This window comes from Armigeres subalbatus, chromosome 2 (assembly GCF_024139115.2).
Source record: "Armigeres subalbatus isolate Guangzhou_Male chromosome 2, GZ_Asu_2, whole genome shotgun sequence".
Classification (NCBI taxonomy): domain Eukaryota; kingdom Metazoa; phylum Arthropoda; class Insecta; order Diptera; family Culicidae; genus Armigeres; species Armigeres subalbatus.
The window spans coordinates 365,635,730-365,656,114 of record NC_085140.1 but is presented as its reverse complement, the minus strand read 5'-3'; the positions used below and the strand labels follow the sequence as shown (position 1 = coordinate 365,656,114).

General features: G+C 40.8%; 1 protein-coding gene across 5 annotated transcripts in view; it reads left to right on the top strand.

The window, feature by feature from the left end:
• The window catches only part of LOC134213018 (myosin-9-like), a 77,055-nt gene that overhangs the window by 46,602 nt on the left and 10,068 nt on the right, over window positions 1-20,385 (top strand). For 3 of the 5 annotated variants that reach the window (XM_062691471.1, XM_062691466.1, XM_062691468.1), the window contains 3 exons: window positions 4,136-4,210; window positions 4,875-4,958; window positions 5,024-5,155. The exons of 1 other annotated variant lie outside the window; for it this stretch is intronic. In XM_062691471.1, the coding sequence (XP_062547455.1) occupies window positions 4,136-4,210; window positions 4,875-4,958; window positions 5,024-5,155 (291 nt within the window). The remainder of the gene's footprint in view (window positions 1-4,135; window positions 4,211-4,874; window positions 4,959-5,023; window positions 5,156-20,385) is intronic. One more of the 5 variants, XM_062691467.1, reaches the window with a different exon arrangement.

Sequence of the window (20,385 nt, the reverse complement as noted above, 5' to 3'; positions counted from 1 at the left end):
CATTACTCACTCATTTCAAATATGTTCGCTGGCGCATCGGATTATGCAGGGACTTGCACGCTGAGTCATAGAGTTCAATACCACCATCAGGAGGAGGAGGAGCAAAAAGAGAGACAAACATAAATAAATAAAAATTGACTTTGACAATTCCCCTTCCACCACTCAGAAAAAAAAATATAATTCTAATCACCCGGAAAATAATTTTTCACAAGTTCTTTTAGAAGCTGCTTAGAAGGCTCTATAACTTCGTGAAGGAACTTTCAGGTTCGTTGAACGACTTAAAATTCAGGCTGCTTAGAATGCTATATAGCCACTTCAGTCAAGCTGATTAAGCGAAAAACGTACTTTTAAAGGAACTTTTAGTTACTTGGGTAATCTGGGTTCGATCATTTAGAAGCTTGTAAATAATTCATTCCAGAGGCTGAATTCCAAAATGTGTAGTATGGTGAACTTCTAGTGAACTCTGCCTAATTGTTCGTTGTTTGCACTAGTTGCATCAACTAAAACTAAATAATTGATATTTTGTTATTATCTATTATAAGTTACTGCAACCAGCACTCTAACTTCGTTATTAGTGAAATACAAAGAGTGATTTGTTAGGCAGAGTTGTAGAAAAACCATCACGCTAAAAGTCCAGCGTACAACAGATCTTGGAATTTAGCCTGTGGAATGAGTTATTGACAAACTACTAAATGATCGAGCCCAGATTACTAAATGATCGAAACAGCCTTGCTATAAACATCCTGATTATGAAGTGCCTTAGGTCCTGAAGAACAATCAGTACTCTATTCCTCTATAATTCCAGAAACGTCTATGATTATTCTAAAGACTCCGATTAACTTTGAAATCACCATTTGATAACACATAGATTCTTGCAGTCAATGACTTCATATGTTCTTACCATAATCATGGGTAGGACAATGCTTTGACTGTCCCACCCAGGCAAATTCATGCGTAGGACATGTCCTACCTGTCCCACCCACTCCCGGCGCCACTGGGTTTCACAGTAGAAGTATCAAATTTATTTATTCTTAATTGAAGAGTACTATGGGATTGGGGATACATGCTGACAGCTTTTAAACTGAAAAGGAATAGATGTCTCATCAAAAAGCTTATTATAGCTTTTGACCATCACTCATAAGTATCATAGTTAGTACTAGAATTAATACAATGTGGTAGATTCAACCTCGTCTTTAGACGTGATGGATTTAATCTTACTTCCAAATATCTAAATACATACCTATCAAAAAGTGACAAAACGATTCTTGATTTTTGACTCTACATATCATACTCATCAACACATGGGTCAGTAGAGTGGCCCAAGCTTATATGGGAAAAGTGAAAAGTCTGGCATTTCAAACCTTGCACCCTTAAATGACAGTTTGGGGGTCCCAGAAGCTCCCCTGAAAATTTCAGCTCATTCGGTCCAGTGGTTGGCGTGCGCAAATAGCTCAAAGTTTGTATGGGAAAAGTGATCCAAATGTAAGGGGAAACGCAACCGTTTCAGTTTTTTGCTTCTAGGTGGCGCTGTAGTCGACGGATTCCTCTTGTGGACAAAATGTAGAACCTTTTTTATATAAGGAAGCGGCTGGTGAAGACCGGATGTAAATCCCTTTGAAATTGGCCAAGTTATAACAACAGTTTTAATGTTTATAGCATAGTTTATTAACTGTATAAAACTACAAAGTTATCAACAAACAACACTTTTACCTATATTAATTATTTATTTCAACTGCTAGGCCTTCCTTTATAACAAAGCGAGTGCAACCTGGAAAATTTTGCCTATGCTGTTGAACAACTTTTAGAAGATATTGAAGCTGTTCTTCATTTTTTGTCAGTTTTCCACAAAAATCTTGAACTAGTTTAACTCCTCTTTCAGCACAGTCATTCACTACCAAAATGAATTATTTTATTTCTACTTTCAACAAATTCTTCCAATTCATCCCATATACTAGGATCTTCTTTGAGAAAATTTTTCAGATATTCCAGAAATTAAAAAATCATCGTATTTTTGAGAAACAAAATCCGAAAGCGTACAAGAAGTCAACTTATCGATCGTAGATACTTTCAACTTTATTTTTCTTACTTCATCACCCTTACAAAATTTTCAAATTGTGTGCCATTTCTTTTCTCTCATCAGTAGATATTTCTGGGTCGAAAACTAGTTCTTGACTCAAGTACCATAGATGATTTGCAAATCTTGAAGACGTAGCCATATATACATTTCTTGATTGATCAGGGAAAGCATCTCGTAAAGTTACAAATTTTTTTGCCAGGCTTAGATCATTTCGTGCTGCTGATGAGGGTAAAGGAGCTTTAAACCAAGAACAAATGTAAACTCGTAAAATAAAAGCACACATTACTGGAATTTTTCGCCTTTCATCATCGGTCATGTCAAATTGGCCTCTAAACAGCCATATTTTAAGACAATATATTGCTTTCGCCATCCATCTGTCATTGCTATGTGCTCCTGGTGGCGAAAATTTAATTCTGTTCATACCAAGAAATGCTAAAGATAAATTAAGCAACTCTTTATAGTCTTGTCGTTGCTGTTGAATATTGAGTTGGTTTTTCAAAAATTCAATCAAATGTTGTGTTTCATCACCAAGGATCTCAATAATGTTTTCGTCTAGCATATATTCATCAAAGGATTGATCCATAGTAGGCCATGCCGATTTGAATTTTATAAAAATACTTGAAGAAGGGCCTTTTGAAGGAAATAGTGTTTCTAAAGCTGCTGTCATCAAAACTTCGGCAATATGATGCCTACACGCCAGCCATAAAAGATTTCTGCCAATCCGCTTCTCGATTAGGGTACAAGCGCCTTTTTTCGATTCCTGTATTTGCTGCTGTTGTATCAAATCCCATTGCACAGATGCGATCGCTTAGTTCCCACGCATTCATCAATTTGCAAACTTCGTTTGCCTGTCTTTCACCAGTTCCAGAAGACAATTATGGCTGTATGTTTTTATTTGAGGCTAACAAAATAAATGGAAGAAGTACTTAATTTATTTCGTGTATTTACATTCACGCTTCGAAAATTGAACTTTAAACTATAGCATAAACCAAACTTGACCAAATTTTGAGTTCTTCAATTTATGTCAATTTTGAGTAAAGGTTTTTAGCGTGTTAGCTAGAAGATCAAACGACGCCAGAAAATTGCGAGATGAAACATCGAACAATATCCCGGATGTGTTTTTCTTCTAAAAAAGAAACCTCCCCTTTCCTCCCCTTATTCACCCCTCCCTCTCTAGCTACACTACTGTACAGAGTACGGAAAGTATTTACCAATCAGATAGAAATTCGCGAGATTGCGTGATAATCAATCATGCATTCAATTTCCAACGGCACCGAATACGCCTGCATCGCCGCCGCAATGGTCGGTGGTACGTTGCTCTCATTTTAAACACCCCTGGGGGACAATCTCGAAACCCTAGACTTTGGATGCTTATAACTTGGCCAATTTCAAAGGGATTTACATCCGGTCTTAACCTGTCGCTTCCTTATATAAAAAGGTTCTACATTTTGTCCACAATAGGAATCCGTCGACTACAGCGCCACCTAGAAGCAAAAAACTGAAACGGTTGCGTTTCCCCATACATTTGGATCACTTTTCCCATACAAACTTTGAGCCATTTGCGCACGCCAACCACTGGACCGAATGAGCTGAAATTTTCAGGGGAGCTTCTGGGACCCCCAAACTGTCATTTAAGGGTGCAAGGTTTGAAATTCAGGATTTCATGCATTTTGGGCCAGTCTAATGGGTCAGACCCATTACCCATTGCACTAACATCGGTTCAGGAACTTTAAATTTATTCCCCTTCATAAAAACTGCTACGTCCATTTTGCCTCTCTCGTACACTAATAGCCTATTCAGATTACGACCATTTACGAGGTATTTGAGATGATAATTATTAATTGGCCATAAGAAATGAAATGAAAATAAGATGAATGAATTTTGACATCAAGATACTCTTCATCATGTCAATAAACTCGTAATCTGAATAGGCTATAGGCCCGGAGAACTCCAGTAATATGCCAATCGACTCAGCTCAATGAATGTGTCTTGCAAATAATTAGTTGGATAATTAGTGTTCAATAGATAATGTTTTCCTTTCCCTTGCTTTCGCGCCAGTGTAAAAATCAACTGATATCCATCTCTAATCTTCGTACGGCCCCGGGGGGAAAGAAACGGAACGGCAGCTCTTCTGTGAGTTTCTCTTCCTTGCTAGGAGGAGGCGATCTGACCAGCTCGTATCACTCGGCTGATTCCAACTCTACCCAATATTACCAAGCGCAGCATCATTACCACACCAGCAATAATCATAACAATAACACCAACAATAACAGCAGTGGGACCTCCTACTGGAGTGCCTTTTGGCGTGCGATGCATGACCCCTAGTTTCCCTGTTTCGTTTGTCGGTTTATTCTTAATTCTGTTGTTGACTCATTATAACCTGTTCCTGTTGCTTCCGTACCATATTTATTGAAACTAATTTAATTTATTTTTATTTGAAAGTTTGAATCTCTGTTACAAAACTCGGCTAAAGAATATTCTTGCCATACTTAATAAATGCAAACAGATTTGTGTTTTTCTAACCCAATGCCAATATGAAAGTTTGAACTAAGTTACAAATTTTAGTTATAGTTTATTTTATTATTAGTTCCATAAGTGTCGTATTATTCAAGAGATTTTACTTGTTAAAATAAAGTTAAGTTTATTAGAGACCTGTTGTATTCAGTTCTGCCGTTTTTATTTATTTATTCACTAACAACATTAATTTTTCGGTAAGTGCAAATATATAAACTATTTATCTTATGATTTTTTTTTGAAAAGCTGCATTTTGTATATCACATGAATTGTATTTATTTAGGTAGCCAACTTACAGGAAGTTATTGAGTCATTAGAATCGGAGGTAGCGTTACTTGGAGAACAACTAAACCAGTCGTTTCGTGACGTAAATATTCATAGATCATACAGGGCCACAAAGTTCTGTTTTACTGTTGTGATACAATTTTGCAGAATCTTAACAAGGACAACGATTTAGACCAATACCGTGACTCCAATCTGCATCTGCGTTGTCAAATAACTGAGCTGACGCGCGATTTGAACGATTTGAAGGATATCGCTATGCTGGTTGACGTGAAAAGGGAGGTAAGTAAAGAAGATGTTGTGGGTGTGTGACATTTATGCCTTTATGAAATAAACTTTTTGGCACCATTAGATTTGGCTTCCGTGAATGTTGGCATGTTGGAGTTAAACACAGTTTTACTGATCGGTGATGCGAGGGGTGCATATTAGGGCGGTTAAAAATATGGTTTTCGCTGATTACTCATCAGATTTTCCTCAATGACTCTACCTTCCGAATGGGTCTTGAATGCCTGCTTTTCTACCTTGTGTTCTATTGGCATTTCCGTTCCAGTCGAGAATGTTTCCCATCCGAAAACGTGCTCTATACCGAAACGAAAATCGAGCTCGCCATCTCCGGATTGGTAATCCTACGCCGATAATCGGACCGACGTGATCCTGATTTGAAATCAAGCACCATTGTCCGAGAGGTTTTCTGAAAAGCTGATAGTTCGAAGTACCCTAATGTATCTGTTGACAAAGTTATAGAAATGTGTCCGGACTTAGTGTCGTGCGGTTTACCGAATGCTTACGTTTTCTATACATAGCAACGGTTATAAGCATATTGAATCGCAACCGAGTAAATTGATTTGTCACGGTACCATCTTCCAATTGCAAGGAACTGGAAGGTATTTATTATTTGTGTGAGGTTGTGCAGGATATTTAGCATTGCATGACTAAAAAGGTGTCGAAATATTAGCGGAAGTATCTGTATCGATTATACAGCACGCTACAAATGTTGAAATTGTTATGAAGTTCCTGTTGTTGGTCCAGTAATTCTTATGGTTTTGGAGCGACATGTAGAGCTATCAGGATTTCGAAACAGTTCATTTGGGCGTAACAGTTCCCTATTATTAGCATGTGGTTGTAAATCTGCTATCGAAATTCAAGAATAATATAGAAGTAGTTAATACTCTCACGTTCTTAGTAACATAGAAATGATTATGGAAAATTGGTAATTGAACAAATAAACGATTTGTCAAACATAGAAAGGGTTATACAACTTGCGTCTCTATATTTCGTGCAAACCGACGCATACTTGACTTCCTCAGAAAAGGCAAGAATGGTTGGATTTTATTGAAAGTATAGTAACTTGGGTTTCTCCAACTTGTCTTGCTAGCAAAGGCGTAGGATTGACAATCCAAAGATGACAAGTTCGATTTTCAGTTCAGTTTAGAGGATGTTTTCGGGTGGAATTTTTTTTGGGTTTGCTGGGCATAGTGTATCCATTGTGTTTCCCACAAAAGAAGCGTAGTCATGCAATTTATAATTTATTTTGAAAGAAGGACAAGTTCCAGTTGAAATGTGGAGCAATTGATGTAGAAAAAGGAGTACAGTATGGCCCATAAAAATGCGAAAATATTTTTTAACTTATGTTTGTTTACATTAAAGAGTTATTTCTACTATTCATATATGCATATGTGTGTAAGCAAACGTATCATGAAAAAAAAAAACATTTGTATCCAGTGAATGTAATAATGAAAAAAAAATGTCTTTCAACTATGTAACTACTACTACTAACTACTACTACGTAACGTAATTTGAAAAAAAAATGCGAAAATTTTTATGGACCATACTGTAACTGATGATGAAGCATTTTAAATATTGCTCGTTGTTGTCTGATTTTTTAATTTATGGTTTCCGTTAAAAATATTTCATCAATACATTAATCATTTCCGGTTTCTCATCCAACCAGAATTAGATATTTTCATTTTATGATTTCTTTTCATATTCCGCGTTGGAAAAATGGTTTGAGAGATTATTACTTGACCTGATAGCCTTCCGTCAATATTAGTTAAATTGTGAAAAAACACTGAGTTATATATATTTTACTTTAAATTTTCAAAATCGCAGAAATACTGCATCATGAAAATGAAAATAAAATTTCCAAAATCGCAGAAATATGAAAACATATTTATTATTTAATGATCTTTGATTTAAACAAATAAAATAAAAATAATAAATCGTGAGCGAAATAACGCCATCAACCTTCCGTTTATGTACATATGGTTATCTATGTGATGAAACCTGTAGCATTCAATGACAGGTTTCCGCCCAAGGCAATGTCGGAATGCATTTGATTGAATCGGAAAACACCACCAACATTTGAATAATTTGTTTGAGAAACTACACAAGTCCATTTTTAACAATTCCGATAATAATAACAGCTTTTCAACAAAATCGTACCAAAACCAAATTTTTCTCAACCAAATGAGAAATTTCCAGTACGTCTAGACCAACATTTGAAAAGGGTGTAGCACCCAAAATGCAATCATTCAGTCCTTCGTCCTCATTCAAAACTATATATAGGCTTGAGCTTGAGCTTGATTGACTGCTCGTAGTTGCTACTCCATTATGACCGAATTAGCTGTTCTTGCACAGGGAACCAACAGATGTTTGCTTGGGACTAGCACACATCTTCAATGTACAAGCACTGGTGATCTCATTTGTTAGGTCATACTGGCGCCTGCCACGTCAGAATGCAAGTCAATGTAGGGAATGGGGAGGAAATGATGATGCAATCACTCGCCCACTGCAAGCCGAATATACCTCTGCACTTGCCACGAGTTCATGCGGAATTTGTTGGATTTTCTGGGTAAGGTTGGAGAGGCAGAGGTTCGTCCTCATTCAAAACTATATATAGGGACGAAAAACTGGAACGAACGAATTTTGGCTGGTACGCTTTTTTTAAACGTTGGTCTTGAGATTTACGATAGAAAAAGTTTTATGTGTTTCTCCAGAATACGTTCATGGTCTACGATACAGAATATGAAAAATCTAATTGTGACTAAAAATGCCATATATGCAGTTTCTCAACCAAACGTTTCATCATTGTTAAGGCCTACCATATAGTTGGAATAGTTGCCCATTATATTTACGCATTCAGGTGTCGGCTGGAATTGTTCCTTCAGCAAAATTAAAAAGAGTCATAAAAGTCCAAACCCACCCAGGTGCCAAGTGCTGGTTCAAAGTTCTATCCCTATCGCCCTTCATCGGGGGTGTCTAGTGGGAAAAAGTTGGACGGGAAAGCACAAACTTGTTACACGCGATTCGCGAGCACCTTCAAGGATAAAAGGAAGTGGGCTCTGCTGGTGAGCAGTAAATTATTATTTATACTGAAAGTGGGGAGGTGTTAGGTGAAAGGGGTTGGTGTGGGAATTAGGTCGGCGACGATGACAGGGGAATTGATTGGTTCCTTCAACACGTGACTGGATGGATTCTACAATCAGTGAACTAATGGCGCTAACTTGTGGTTCGATGGATGGCGATTAAATCGAATTAGGCGTAAATTGATCGATTCGAGACGCAATGTGATGTGGTAGAGAAATATTTCAACACGCAGAAAGGAAGCGGTTGATAATTGGAAGAGAGAAAGAAGTGAATGCAACATGGCATGCAGTTGCTGCAGTAGCAACAAAATTATTTCGTCAATAAGTATAGAATGGAGAAAACTTTTCCACTTTATCACTTTTTAATAAGTTGTAATGTTCTCCGTCCTAGGGTACCGCAAGTTATAAAAGTTACAAATGCTTTTGAAACAAGAATCAAATATCTTTGAGTTAATATTTAATGATTTTTAATATTTTTTGCTGGCAAATGCGTTTTTTGGAGGACCGTCTTCATATTGGTTCTATCAATCTGAATCATAAAAGTCATAAAAGGTCATAAGAAAAGTACTATAGAAAGGTGAAAAAACTCCGATAATAGGAGCGATTATTTTTAAAAACTTTACATTTTTGCATTCATTTCTATACTTTATCATTTAAAAAATACCATACATACTACCTATAAAACAAAACATATACACCTCAATTCGTTGAGCTGAGTCGACTGGTATACCAAAATCTTGTTTTTATGAAACTTATTTCGGTCGTATTTTGAATCTTGTGAATTCATTTTCCCACCAAAATCTATGCACCATGATCTAAAAAATCTAAATAATTGGCAAAAGCTTTGATTTTTGAGAAAATATAGAGCCATTAAAGAAGAAGAAAAATGAATAAACCGTTCAGAGTAGTTACAGAACATTGTTTAGGGGAGAACCTACTTCAAATTGCATATAATATATTATATGATAGTTCTGAAATCACCATCTTTTGGCGTTTTATTAACAATCGCCTAACAGTTCGTTAATTTACTTAATAACGGTCTGGTTTAATATTTGAAGAATTGTGGTCGAGCGAGAAAACAAAAACAGGTAATCTAGTACCTCAATCCAATCCACACTGAAAGATCATTCGTCTCTTTCCGTCCATTCGTCACCGTCGCACTCTAATAGTGCGATGGTTTAGCAGTGTGGGTATTTTGTGTTGATTTTCTGTCGTACGTCGATCAGCTGCGATAAGCACTTTATGTACATAGGTGTAGATTCTTAGCAGTAAGATAGGATTTGTCAGTCAGAAAAAGTTAGAGGCAATAAAAGGTAATCGATAGCAGACATTAGTCTATCAGTTGCAATAAACGGTTTTTATGTTCGCGCGAAATGCAATTGATCCTCTAAACTTTTAAATCGAAGAGAAAGTGTCCAATCGAATATCTCGCGCGTGAACATTTTGGTCCTTCGAGCCAGGTATTGGCCAGATTCGAGGACACTTAGTGTACAATCGTGGTGTAAAAGTACACAACTGAACAATTGTTGCAGTGAAAAGTGCGCCATCGTTTGAAATATCGCCATCGCGGAAGTTTCACCGGATTTCTACGAGGATTTACGGCGCCAGAAGAACTGTGGAAAACAACGATCTTGGATGAGCAGAACCGGGCGGAATTATCTGAAATTTGAGTATAGTGCACGTACAATATTGGCCTGCTGCATGTGGCTGAAATTTAATTGCTGTCGGTGATACCTGTAATAAAGATTAAAGTGCATGCGAGTTTTTCTTTTGTTGTATCGTGTCCCTGTTGGTAATACAAAGTCGGAATTCTGCTAAATAAGTTGGCTGTCGATCTTCGTTAAGTCTCCATTCATCATCTGTATCACCGGGTCGTTCGGTCTGTCAATTCATCGCATGAGGTCGCGGTTTAGTGGAACGTTGTAGTCGATCGCTTCTGATAGTCAAAGTGCTGAGTTAACAGTGTGCAAGTGACGGTGCTGAGCCAGTGGAGGTGGTTGCGTTTCAGTGTTATTCTTGATCATTGATTAACCGTCTGTGCAATGAGTAGTGATTTGCGTATGCTTTCAAAGCGGGAACGTCAGCTGTTAAACACGCTGGACGTCGTCGAAGAGTTTCTCGGGAGGTATGATGAGACGAAAGATGCATGTCAACTTAAAATTCGCCAGCAGTCATTGAACAAGGTGTATGACGAGTTCTACAAGGTTCGAGCCAAGATGGAGTTGATCATCGAGGACACAGCGACGAAGGAGCTTACCGACAAGGATGCCGAAAGCAAGCAGGAAGCAGAAACGCTACGTGAAGCTAAGAACTACCAGGCGATGAGAGAGTTTGAAGACCGCTATTGTTCGCTGAACGGCAAAATTTTGGAGCTGCAGGCGCACAGAGATGCACAAGAAAAGAGTGGTGACTTGCAACCCGGTGGCCAACCGGCTACGATTTCAAGAGTAAAGCTGCCGGAGATTCTGCTTCCATCATTCGGCGGAAACATTCAAGAGTGGGTGACGTTTCGTGACACTTTCCGGAGCCTTATTCATAGTAATGCACAGCTCACAGAGATTGACAAGTTTTCATATCTACGGTCTTCTCTTTCTGGAGGTGCTTTGCAAGAAGTTGCGTCTGTTGAGCTGACTGCTGCGAACTACCAAGTTGCCTGGCAAGCTCTTGAGAAAAGGTACGAAAATAAAAGCTCATTGTGAAAGCCCATCTGGACGCTATTTTGCCGTTGAATCTCTAAAGCGAGAGTCATATGAGGGCTTGAACTTTCTCATCGGCGAATTCGACAAAAATTTGCAAATGCTCGAGAAGATTGGGGAGAAAACCGCTAACTAGAGTACCATGCTGGCGTACATGATATGTGCTAGACTAGATTCGACAACGTTGCGCCTCTGGGAAACACACCACAATAGCAAGGAGGTCCCGACTTATAACAATATTGTGGATTTTCTTCGCAACCACTGTTCTGTGCTGCAGTCAGTGGCCCCAGCTAAGACATCACTAGCGGAGCAACGTCAATCACATCAACAGTCATCAGTTTGTCATGCCATGGCCAAGGTAGCAAGAAAATGTCCCGTCTGTCGGATGACGTGGCACCCTATATACTTTTGCCGAAGGTTTCAAGGAATGCAGGTTCCTGAGCGAATCGAATTCGTAATGAGAAGTCAGTTGTGCCGAAATTGTCTTCAGCCAGGACACATTGCTCAAAACTGTGGAAAAGGAGTCTGCAAGCATTGCCAACAAAACCATCATACACTTTTGCACACCAATCAAGACAGATCCTCCGTTCCACAACCGCAGACCCGACCTCCTACGCCAACCCCATCACCAAATTCGTCAACGATTGTATTGCCGCGACAGCCACAATTCCTGCAACACGATCCGAACCAACATACACATACACAAACAGACAACACACCGACCAACTCGCATAGCACTAACACACAATTTTCGGTGGACCATTCATCGACAAGCCACAATTACGTAGCACTTCCTACGACACCAACACACAACATATTATTGTCGACTGCGCTCATTCGAGTGACAGACCGTTGCGGAAACTCAATGCTTGCAAGAGCTTTGCTAGACTCTTGCTCGCAACACTGTTTCATGAGTAGAGATTTTTCGAATAAACTGAAATTCCGGCAATCGCCAGTGCATTTGGCCGTCCAAGGTATCGGATCATCCCGAAGCGTATCGACAAGGCTGATAACTGCCGATGTACGCCCACGACTAGGTTCAATTTCACCATTTGCAGAAGATATTCCCTTCTATGTGCTGCCGAAATTAACGGTTTCGTTGCCTACAACAAGCTTTAGTCCATCCAAGTGGAATCTTCCAGAGGCAGCGATTCTGGCAGATCCAAGATTCTTTGAAGCTGGGCCAATCGATGTGATTATCGGTGCAGAATACTACATCGACCTGCTTACTGACGGGCGAGTAAAGGTAGCGGATGATGGACCAACTCTTCAGAACACTGTGTTAGGATGGATCGTGTCTGGTCGAATATCCTCCAGCATTACCAAAGAAACTAGCTCCGTCGCCCATGTATCCTGCACGGCGGATATTCAGGAACAGCTCACCAGATTTTGGGAGCTTGAAACTTGTCGAACACAATGCACGTACTCCGTCGAAGAAACTGCGTGTGAAGAGATCTTCAAGAAAACAACAGTTCGCGACAAAAAGGCAGGTTTGTCGTCACATTACCAAAAAGGGATTACGTCGTTAACCAACTAGGTGAATCACGAGAAATAGCACTAAAGCGGTTCATTGGTCTGGAAAAACGTTTGGCTTTTCATCCAGAGCTTAAGGCCATGTACATGGAGTTTATCAACGAATATCGAGCGCTAGGTCACATGAAGGAAGTTGCAGAGGAATCCAGCATAGATAAGGTCTATTATCTACCACACCATTGTGTTCTCAAGCCGGACAGCACTACCACGAAACTTCGTGTGGTTTTCGACGCATCATGTAGAACAAGCTCTGGAGTTTCACTGAACGACGCACTCATGGTTGGGCCTGTGCTTCAGGATGATCTGCTGGACATTATCTTGCGATTTCGTTTGCATCGCTTCGCCATCGTTGCGGACATTGCTAAAATGTACCGCATGGTGCGAGTTCAAGAATCCGACCAGCATTTACAGCGAATTGTTTGGAGAGATACTTGTGAAGAACCTATCCGTACGTATGAGCTCACTACAGTTACATATGGTACGGCATCCGCGCCATACTTGGCAACTAAGTGCCTGCAGACGCTAGCTGAAGAGGGAGAGTATACACATCCGATCGCCGCAGTTGTACTAAAGAAAGGCTTCTATGTCGATGACATGCTGGACGGAGTAGACAATCCAGAAGACGGAAAAATATTGGTTGATGAAATGGTCAATTTGATGGAATCAGCGGGTTTTACTCTACGCAAGTGGAACTCAAACAGTCGAGAGATTTTGCTGAATGTTCCAGAGCATCTGCGAGACGATCGTACAGTTCTTCAGCTAGAATCATCAAGTTCAACCGTCAAAACGCTAGGTCTGCTTTGGGAACCCGATTCAGACAATTTCCGCTTCAATTCTCCGACTTGGGACAATTCTTCGGCAATTACAAAACGATCTGTTCTCTCTGACGCTTCGCGACTCTTCGACCCATTAGGCCTGGTGGGGCCAGTCATAATTCAAGCAAAGATATACATCCAGGATTTATGGAAGCTCGAATGTGGATGGGATGACCCACTCAGCACGGAGTTACAAGAGCAATGGAAAGAGTACCGCCGGAATCTCACCGGTCTAGATAGTTTGTCAGTTTCTCGCTGGGTTGGAATTACCAAGACTTCCGTGACAGAACTACACGGTTTCTGCGATGCCTCCGAAAAGGCCTACGGCGCTTGTATTTTGTGCGTTCTATTTCCGCTGAAGGTATTATAACGATACACTTATTAACTTCAAAATCGCGTGTCGCTCCTCTCGATAACCTGAAGCGGAAAAGAAACGGCAGACAATTCCCCGTTTGGAACTATCAGCAGCTTTATTGCTTGCCCATTTGTACGAAAAGGTCGCATGTAGCACACGTCTTGATACGCGACCTTACTTTTGGACGGATTCCACAATCGTCGAATGCTGGCTTGCATCTCCTCCATCCAGGTGGAAAGAATTCGTAGCCAATCGCGTCTCCGAAATACAACACATTACCAAAGACGGAGTATGGAATCACGTCTCCAGCCTCGAAAATCCAGCAGATATTATCTCACGTGGAATGAATGCAGCTCAATTGCAATATCAATCGCTGTGGTTCCGAGGACCACCGTGGTTGTTGTCTGACAAGGAAAATTGGCCGCAACCACAACACTATGTCGAGGAAGAGTTCGATCCAGCAACTCTAGAGGAGAAAAATGCTGTCACTGCTGTACTGCAAGCCATACATCCAAGTGACTATTTTAGCCTTCGATCCTCATTACCGGAATTGGTTAGACTGACAGCATATATTCGTCGTTTTTGCTTCAACGCTAAATCATGCAACCAAAACAATCGCAAGCTAGGATTCATTACCAGTACAGAGTACGAAGAAGCACTTCTAGCTCTTGTTCGCCTCTCCCAGAAAGAATGTTTCGGTCAAGAGTATGTAGACTTGACTAATGGCCGCCAGGTACAAAATTCATCTAGAATTGCATCACTGAATCCGCAACTCATCAATGGTGTACTCTGTGTTGGTGGCCGCTTGAAAAACGCTGAAGTTTCATCTAGCCGTAAGCACCCGTTCATTATCGACCACCACCATCCTTTGGCTACTTCCATCGTGTGTTACCAACATCGCAAGCTGTTTCATGCCGGACAACAAGTTCTCATTTCTGCCGTGCGGGAACAATTTTGGCCTACGAACGTCCGGAACCTCGCAAGGAAGGTGATTCATGATTGCGTAGCTTGTTTCCGTTCTAAACCAAGGATTCAAGATCAGTTGATGGCAGACCTTCCACCAGAACGAGTTACTCCATGCACACCATTCCAACGAGTTGGAGTCGACTACTGCGGGCCATTTATGGTCGTGTATCCTTACCGTAGATGTCGTCCCGTGAAAACCTTCGTCGCTGTTTTCGTTTGTTTGGTGACCAAGGCTGTCCACCTAGAGCTAGCGGCGGACTTAACAACAAATGCTTTCTTAGCAGCTCTGAAGCGATTCTCCTCTAGACGTGGCAACCCTCAATTAATCATGTGTGATAACGCCACGAACTTTGTGGGAGCAAGGCGTGCACTGGATGACCTACGTCAACTATTTGGTGCTCAACAGTTCCAGGAGGAAGTTGTCAGACATGCATCCATTGAACAAATCGAGTTTCGGTTCATTCCAGCTCGTTCACCGAATTTTGGTGGCCTCTGGGAATCAGCGGTCAAGTCCTTCAAGACACTGCTCAAGCGAACGATTGGCCTGCGCAGTATGGTATACGATGAAATGCAAACCATGCTTGTACAGATAGAAGCAGTTCTAAACTCGCGGCCCTTGACGCCAATTAGCAATGATCCAGCTGATTATGAGGCGCTGACTCCGGGGCATTTTCTCATCCATCGGCCTTTAACAGCAATTCCGGAGCCTGATTTGAATAATGTACCCGAGAATCGATTATCGGCATGGCAACGTGTACAGCACTTCGTGCAAATATTGTGGAAAAAATGGACCGCTCAATATCTTTCCGACTTGCACAATCGGACTAAATGGACGCGACAGAAGGACAACGTTGCTGTTGGGACAATGGTTATACTTAAAAACGAGAACTTTCCTCCACTAAAGTGGCCACTTGCCCGCGTGACCGAGGTTCATGCTGGTTCTGATGGCAACATTCGTGTGGTCACTGTACGTACGAAGGATGGAAGCTTCAAACGGGCAATTTCTAAAATTTGCGTACTGCCCATCCGTGACAATTTTTCTGCCACCACCGAATAAGGGGAGAACTAGGCCTCCTCCAACGGCGGGGGTCGAAAGGCCCCCGCACGCCAGTTAAGTTACGTTTTATTTTGAATTTCAAAAAGCTAATTACAACCTTTTGATCTCATAGTCCCACTGCCGTCATGCTACCCGAATAAATCGGAGGACTAGCTGTAGAGTTGATTGGAACCGTCATAGCTTGAGGTAACCTGTTTTGTTTCGGTGGTGGTTGTTTTGTCTTGGTGCATGGAGGTGCTTATATTCCGGCTGATTTGAATTTACGCAAAGTCATACGTTTGCGTCAACCATAGTGGCAACGTCATCTACACAGTTTGTTGAGCACATCATAAGAGTTTTTCTTAAACCACTTCGTACGTTTGGTCCATTCGAGGTACATTTCTGGAAAAGGCAACTGAGGAAACATGGACTTAACTTCTTCACTCCGATATTTGCGCAGCAATCATCAGGCTGCTAAGCTTAGTTGAACCATCGTCGTGCTTAAGAGGGTCCATCAATAACGCCACCTGGCGTTCCCGGAGGCCCTCGGCGTCAGGGCCTCCCTTCAGGCAAGTCTTATCGTCGTACTTATTTTCTATTTAAAAAGCACCCTCTCATTTTATCCAGCGAAGCGTTGCATTATCGAGAAGTTGCTATATCAGCCAGCAAGTCTATCGAGCATGGATGGTCAATCGCATCAATCGTCACCTACAAAGAGGGGAATGTTTAATTGATGTCAACACAACGATGAAGGGAAAAGGAATTGAACTGTCGTATTCCGGAACATTAACATCAGAACGAGAACAGGCGAAGTTAATCTAACTCATCGCAATCGTCACGGTCATCACAGAGGAATGCTTAGTCGCAGGATCATGCCTGGCAGGTTACCTCACCAATTGCAACATCGTCGGGTACATATGCGTTACCTGCCAGTCAGCTGTAAATCATCAATGGATTCATCGTAGCAGAGGAAACATCGATAGGTCGAAAGAAACATCATGTCCAACATTCTACCCGGCTTCTGTGATATTAGCTACAGAAAACCATGGTTCAATATCGGCCACAACAACTTCGGGACAATTACAGATTTCCACAGCGGCTGCAGCCTTACCACATCGTATCAAGCACAACAAATCACTGCCAAGTTCACGCCTACATTATAATCAACTCTTTTTTGTGATATCCAAGCATTTTTCCACAGTTTTACTACATTTAAGTTATTTTTATCACAGCAACATTTGTTAGTTGCGATCATTTTGTTTACACTTCAAACACCACTCGTATTTTTGTATAGTAATAAGTACCTAGGTAGTAAGAAAAGGAGAACAAATGATGTTGAAACTAATTTTCAAGGCGGCCGGCGTATGGTCGAGCGAGAAAACAAAAACAGGTAATCTAGTACCGCAATCCAATCCACACTGAAAGATCATTCGTCTCTTTCCGTCCATTCGTCACCGTCGCACTCTAATAGTGCGATGGTTTAGCAGTGTGGGTATTTTGTGTTGATTTTCTGTCGTACGTCGATCAGCTGCGATAAGCACTTTATGTACATAGGTGTAGATTCTTAGCAGTAAGATAGGATTTGTCAGTCAGAAAAAGTTAGAGGCAATAAAAGGTAATCGATAGCAGACATTAGTCTATCAGTTGCAATAAACGGTTTTTATGTTCGCGCGAAATGCAATTGATCCTCTAAACTTTTAAATCGAAGAGAAAGTGTCCAATCGAATATCTCGCGCGTGAACAAATTGAACACCCCATATCCTGTCATTCAATTGCAGTCGTAATAGTAGTTGTAACCGTAATTGCGGATCCACGTGCAATTTCCCGCTTTTTGCTTCACTCATAGTCATGCACGAGTGTGACTGCGAGTGTTCCTCCAACGACAACCACGATGTTGACGGACGGCTCGAAGGATTCATGTTGACGAACTCGTAGAACGAACGAACCTTATATCTTCCGTTTGATGGAATCGTGAAACATGAATGGCGAGGTCTGGTCCTCTGTCGTTGCAGTCAGTCAGTGCCGGTGATGGGGGTGGTGAAAAACAATGTGTGAAAATTCCGACCATCAAACGCGTCGTTAGATGAACGGAATTCGGGTTCTGGCTCGGTAGTAGAGTATAGGAATTTCAGTTCGGTGTTGGTAGTCCAGGAAAATAGGTCGTCTGTAACAAAGTGTCTTGAAGTTCAACTGGGATTGGGAGTTTGCTATTTTCTCTCGAATTGAAGAAGATGCAGAAGCAGTCCGTGAATTTATAACAATAAGAAGTGTGTAAATTTTAAATTAGAAGCGATTGGGTGCATTTGCTTCCCATTTGATCTGTATTGATTTTCGTTCTCTGCATTGAAAAGTGAGCCATCCAATTAAGTTTGGTGTTTTACGAATGATTTTCATTGGAGGATAATGGATAATGAAGGAAATTGCTTGCGAGTCGGTGGATTGGAAATGATGGAAATAGGAAACACAATAAAGAGTGAAGGGCGGCAGTACCTCGGAATTGGTCTGTGTAGGATGTTTTTATGTATGGTTTGTGTAGCCTACACGACTGTTGATATTGTCTAGTCGATTGTTTTATGTACTGGGTTGGTGATATTATCAGTTCCATACATCATTTTTGTGTCTAAATTATGTTCTGTGACGGTTACGATTGTTTTATCGCCCAAATAGATAGGGGGTTAGGGAAATATAGACTCTACGGGGGCGAAATTGATGCTCTCCAATTTTCTTTCTCTACGATCTTGTACACCCAGGTTTTTTTTTACACGGTTTAGTTTTAGTCGATTAAGATCTTTAGCGTCAACGAAAAAAAATCACAAAACATCAAAAAAGATTTAGGTGGTTTTTAAAGAGATGTGAAAGTTCAGGTTAACCGAGGAATTTTCAAAATAAGAAGATAATGTTCCTCCAGTTTCCTCAAACGTTTAGGGCTCCCAGGTTCGATTCCACTGCGTGCAGTCAAAGTGTTCGTGGGCTTCCACGAATTCACCGGCCTCTATCCGGTTCTCTGTTGAATATGATTTTTGCTATTCTTCGTTTCGACATTCGCACTAAGTGACCAACCCACTGAAATCTGCCACGATTCACATTTTTTTTTTGTACGGTTGATACAAGCTTAGCTTAACTTGGACTGTTTTTTTTGTACGGTTGATACAAAGCGAGATTCATGAATCATTTTCCTCTTTTCATCCGAGGAAAAATCTGGTAGAATCAGTGTTTTATGTAGAGCAAATTTCATTCTCGTCTGCATGTTGCAGGACCTAAGCTGATTACGTAATCCGTAGAAGGCTCTATTCGAAGTAACAATACGTGTATTCGCTTTACGGGAAATGAATGCACCATTCCCCAGAATTTATCATCGCCTATTTGCCTATGCCCAATATGCGCAATAATTCATAACGTCATGAACTTTTGGCATAACTGTAAACAGCGTCAAAAGGGGGGGGGGGGGGTGGGGGGGCATTCAGCATACATTTTCCATAGTTTGTTGTTGTTTTTAATTTGTTTTCTAGTGAAGACCGCACCGGTCGATAATGGAATTGAATTTCAAATAGGTGTTTGCCGGAAATAAGACAATGGTGGATGTGATCCCTTTTTATAAAATAGGCGCTCGCCCGGATTAAAGCACCTTCTTTAAAAATATACTTTTGCCACAAATGAAGCAATGGTGGATGTAATCCCTCATTTCAAAGTAGGTGCTTGCCCGGATTGGCCCTCCTACGGTAAGACGCGCGGCTACAAAGCCGCACGACCATGCTGAGGGTGGTTGGGTTCGATTCCCGGTGCCGGTCTAGGCCATTTTCGGATTGGAAATTGTCTCGACTTCCCTGGGCATAAAAGTATCATCGTGCTAGCCTCATGATATACGAATGCAAAAATGGTAACCTGGCTTAGAAACCTCGCAGTTCATAACTGTGGAAGTGCTTAATGAACACTAAGCTGCGAGGCGGCTCTGTTCCAGTGTGGGGATGTCATGCTAAAAAGAAGAAGAAGCTTGCCCGGATTAACCCTACACTGAGAAAAATTCCATGGTAACGGTTACTATTTTGTAGACTACGCCATGTTTTTAAAACAACCACAAATTTTCAGTTAAATTAACCACGCATTCGGACAAATTCACCACTGATTCAGTTCATGCAACAACATTCCACCAGGACCACAGTTGATTTTTACTGCGCGCATGGTAAAATCAAACGGGTTTGTTGTCTGCTGCAAATCGTCGGTGCGTATTCTTAAATTAACCCTCGGAATGGTAGTTTCGACCGCAACATTTTTTTGCGTGTATGGTGGTTGTAATTCATTCCTTAAAAAAGGCGCTTGCAGGGATTAAATCAATGATGGAAACACAGATCAATCCACCTAGCGTTGGTAGTGCCTTTCTCGCGCATTAAAAAAATAAGAAAAACACATAAGAGAGGTCGAAATAGCACTTTAGGGGGATAGATTTTGCTTTTTTCATCCATTCACATCCATTTGCGGCCACTTGAATGCATTGCATCAATCTTTAAAAATTTTTTTTTCAGTTTTTGAAATTTTTTCCCAACGGGGGGAGCATTGTCTTTTAATAACTTTGGAACGCAATGACCGATTGAGCCAATTTTCAATTTTCAACAAAACAACTAGATCGAATAATGCTAAGTACCAAAAAGTGTGGCTCACATCTTTGTACACATATACACACATACATACACACATAGATCTCCGACTCTTCTATCAAAAGTTCGGTTTTGAAGTGATTCTATAGCCTTT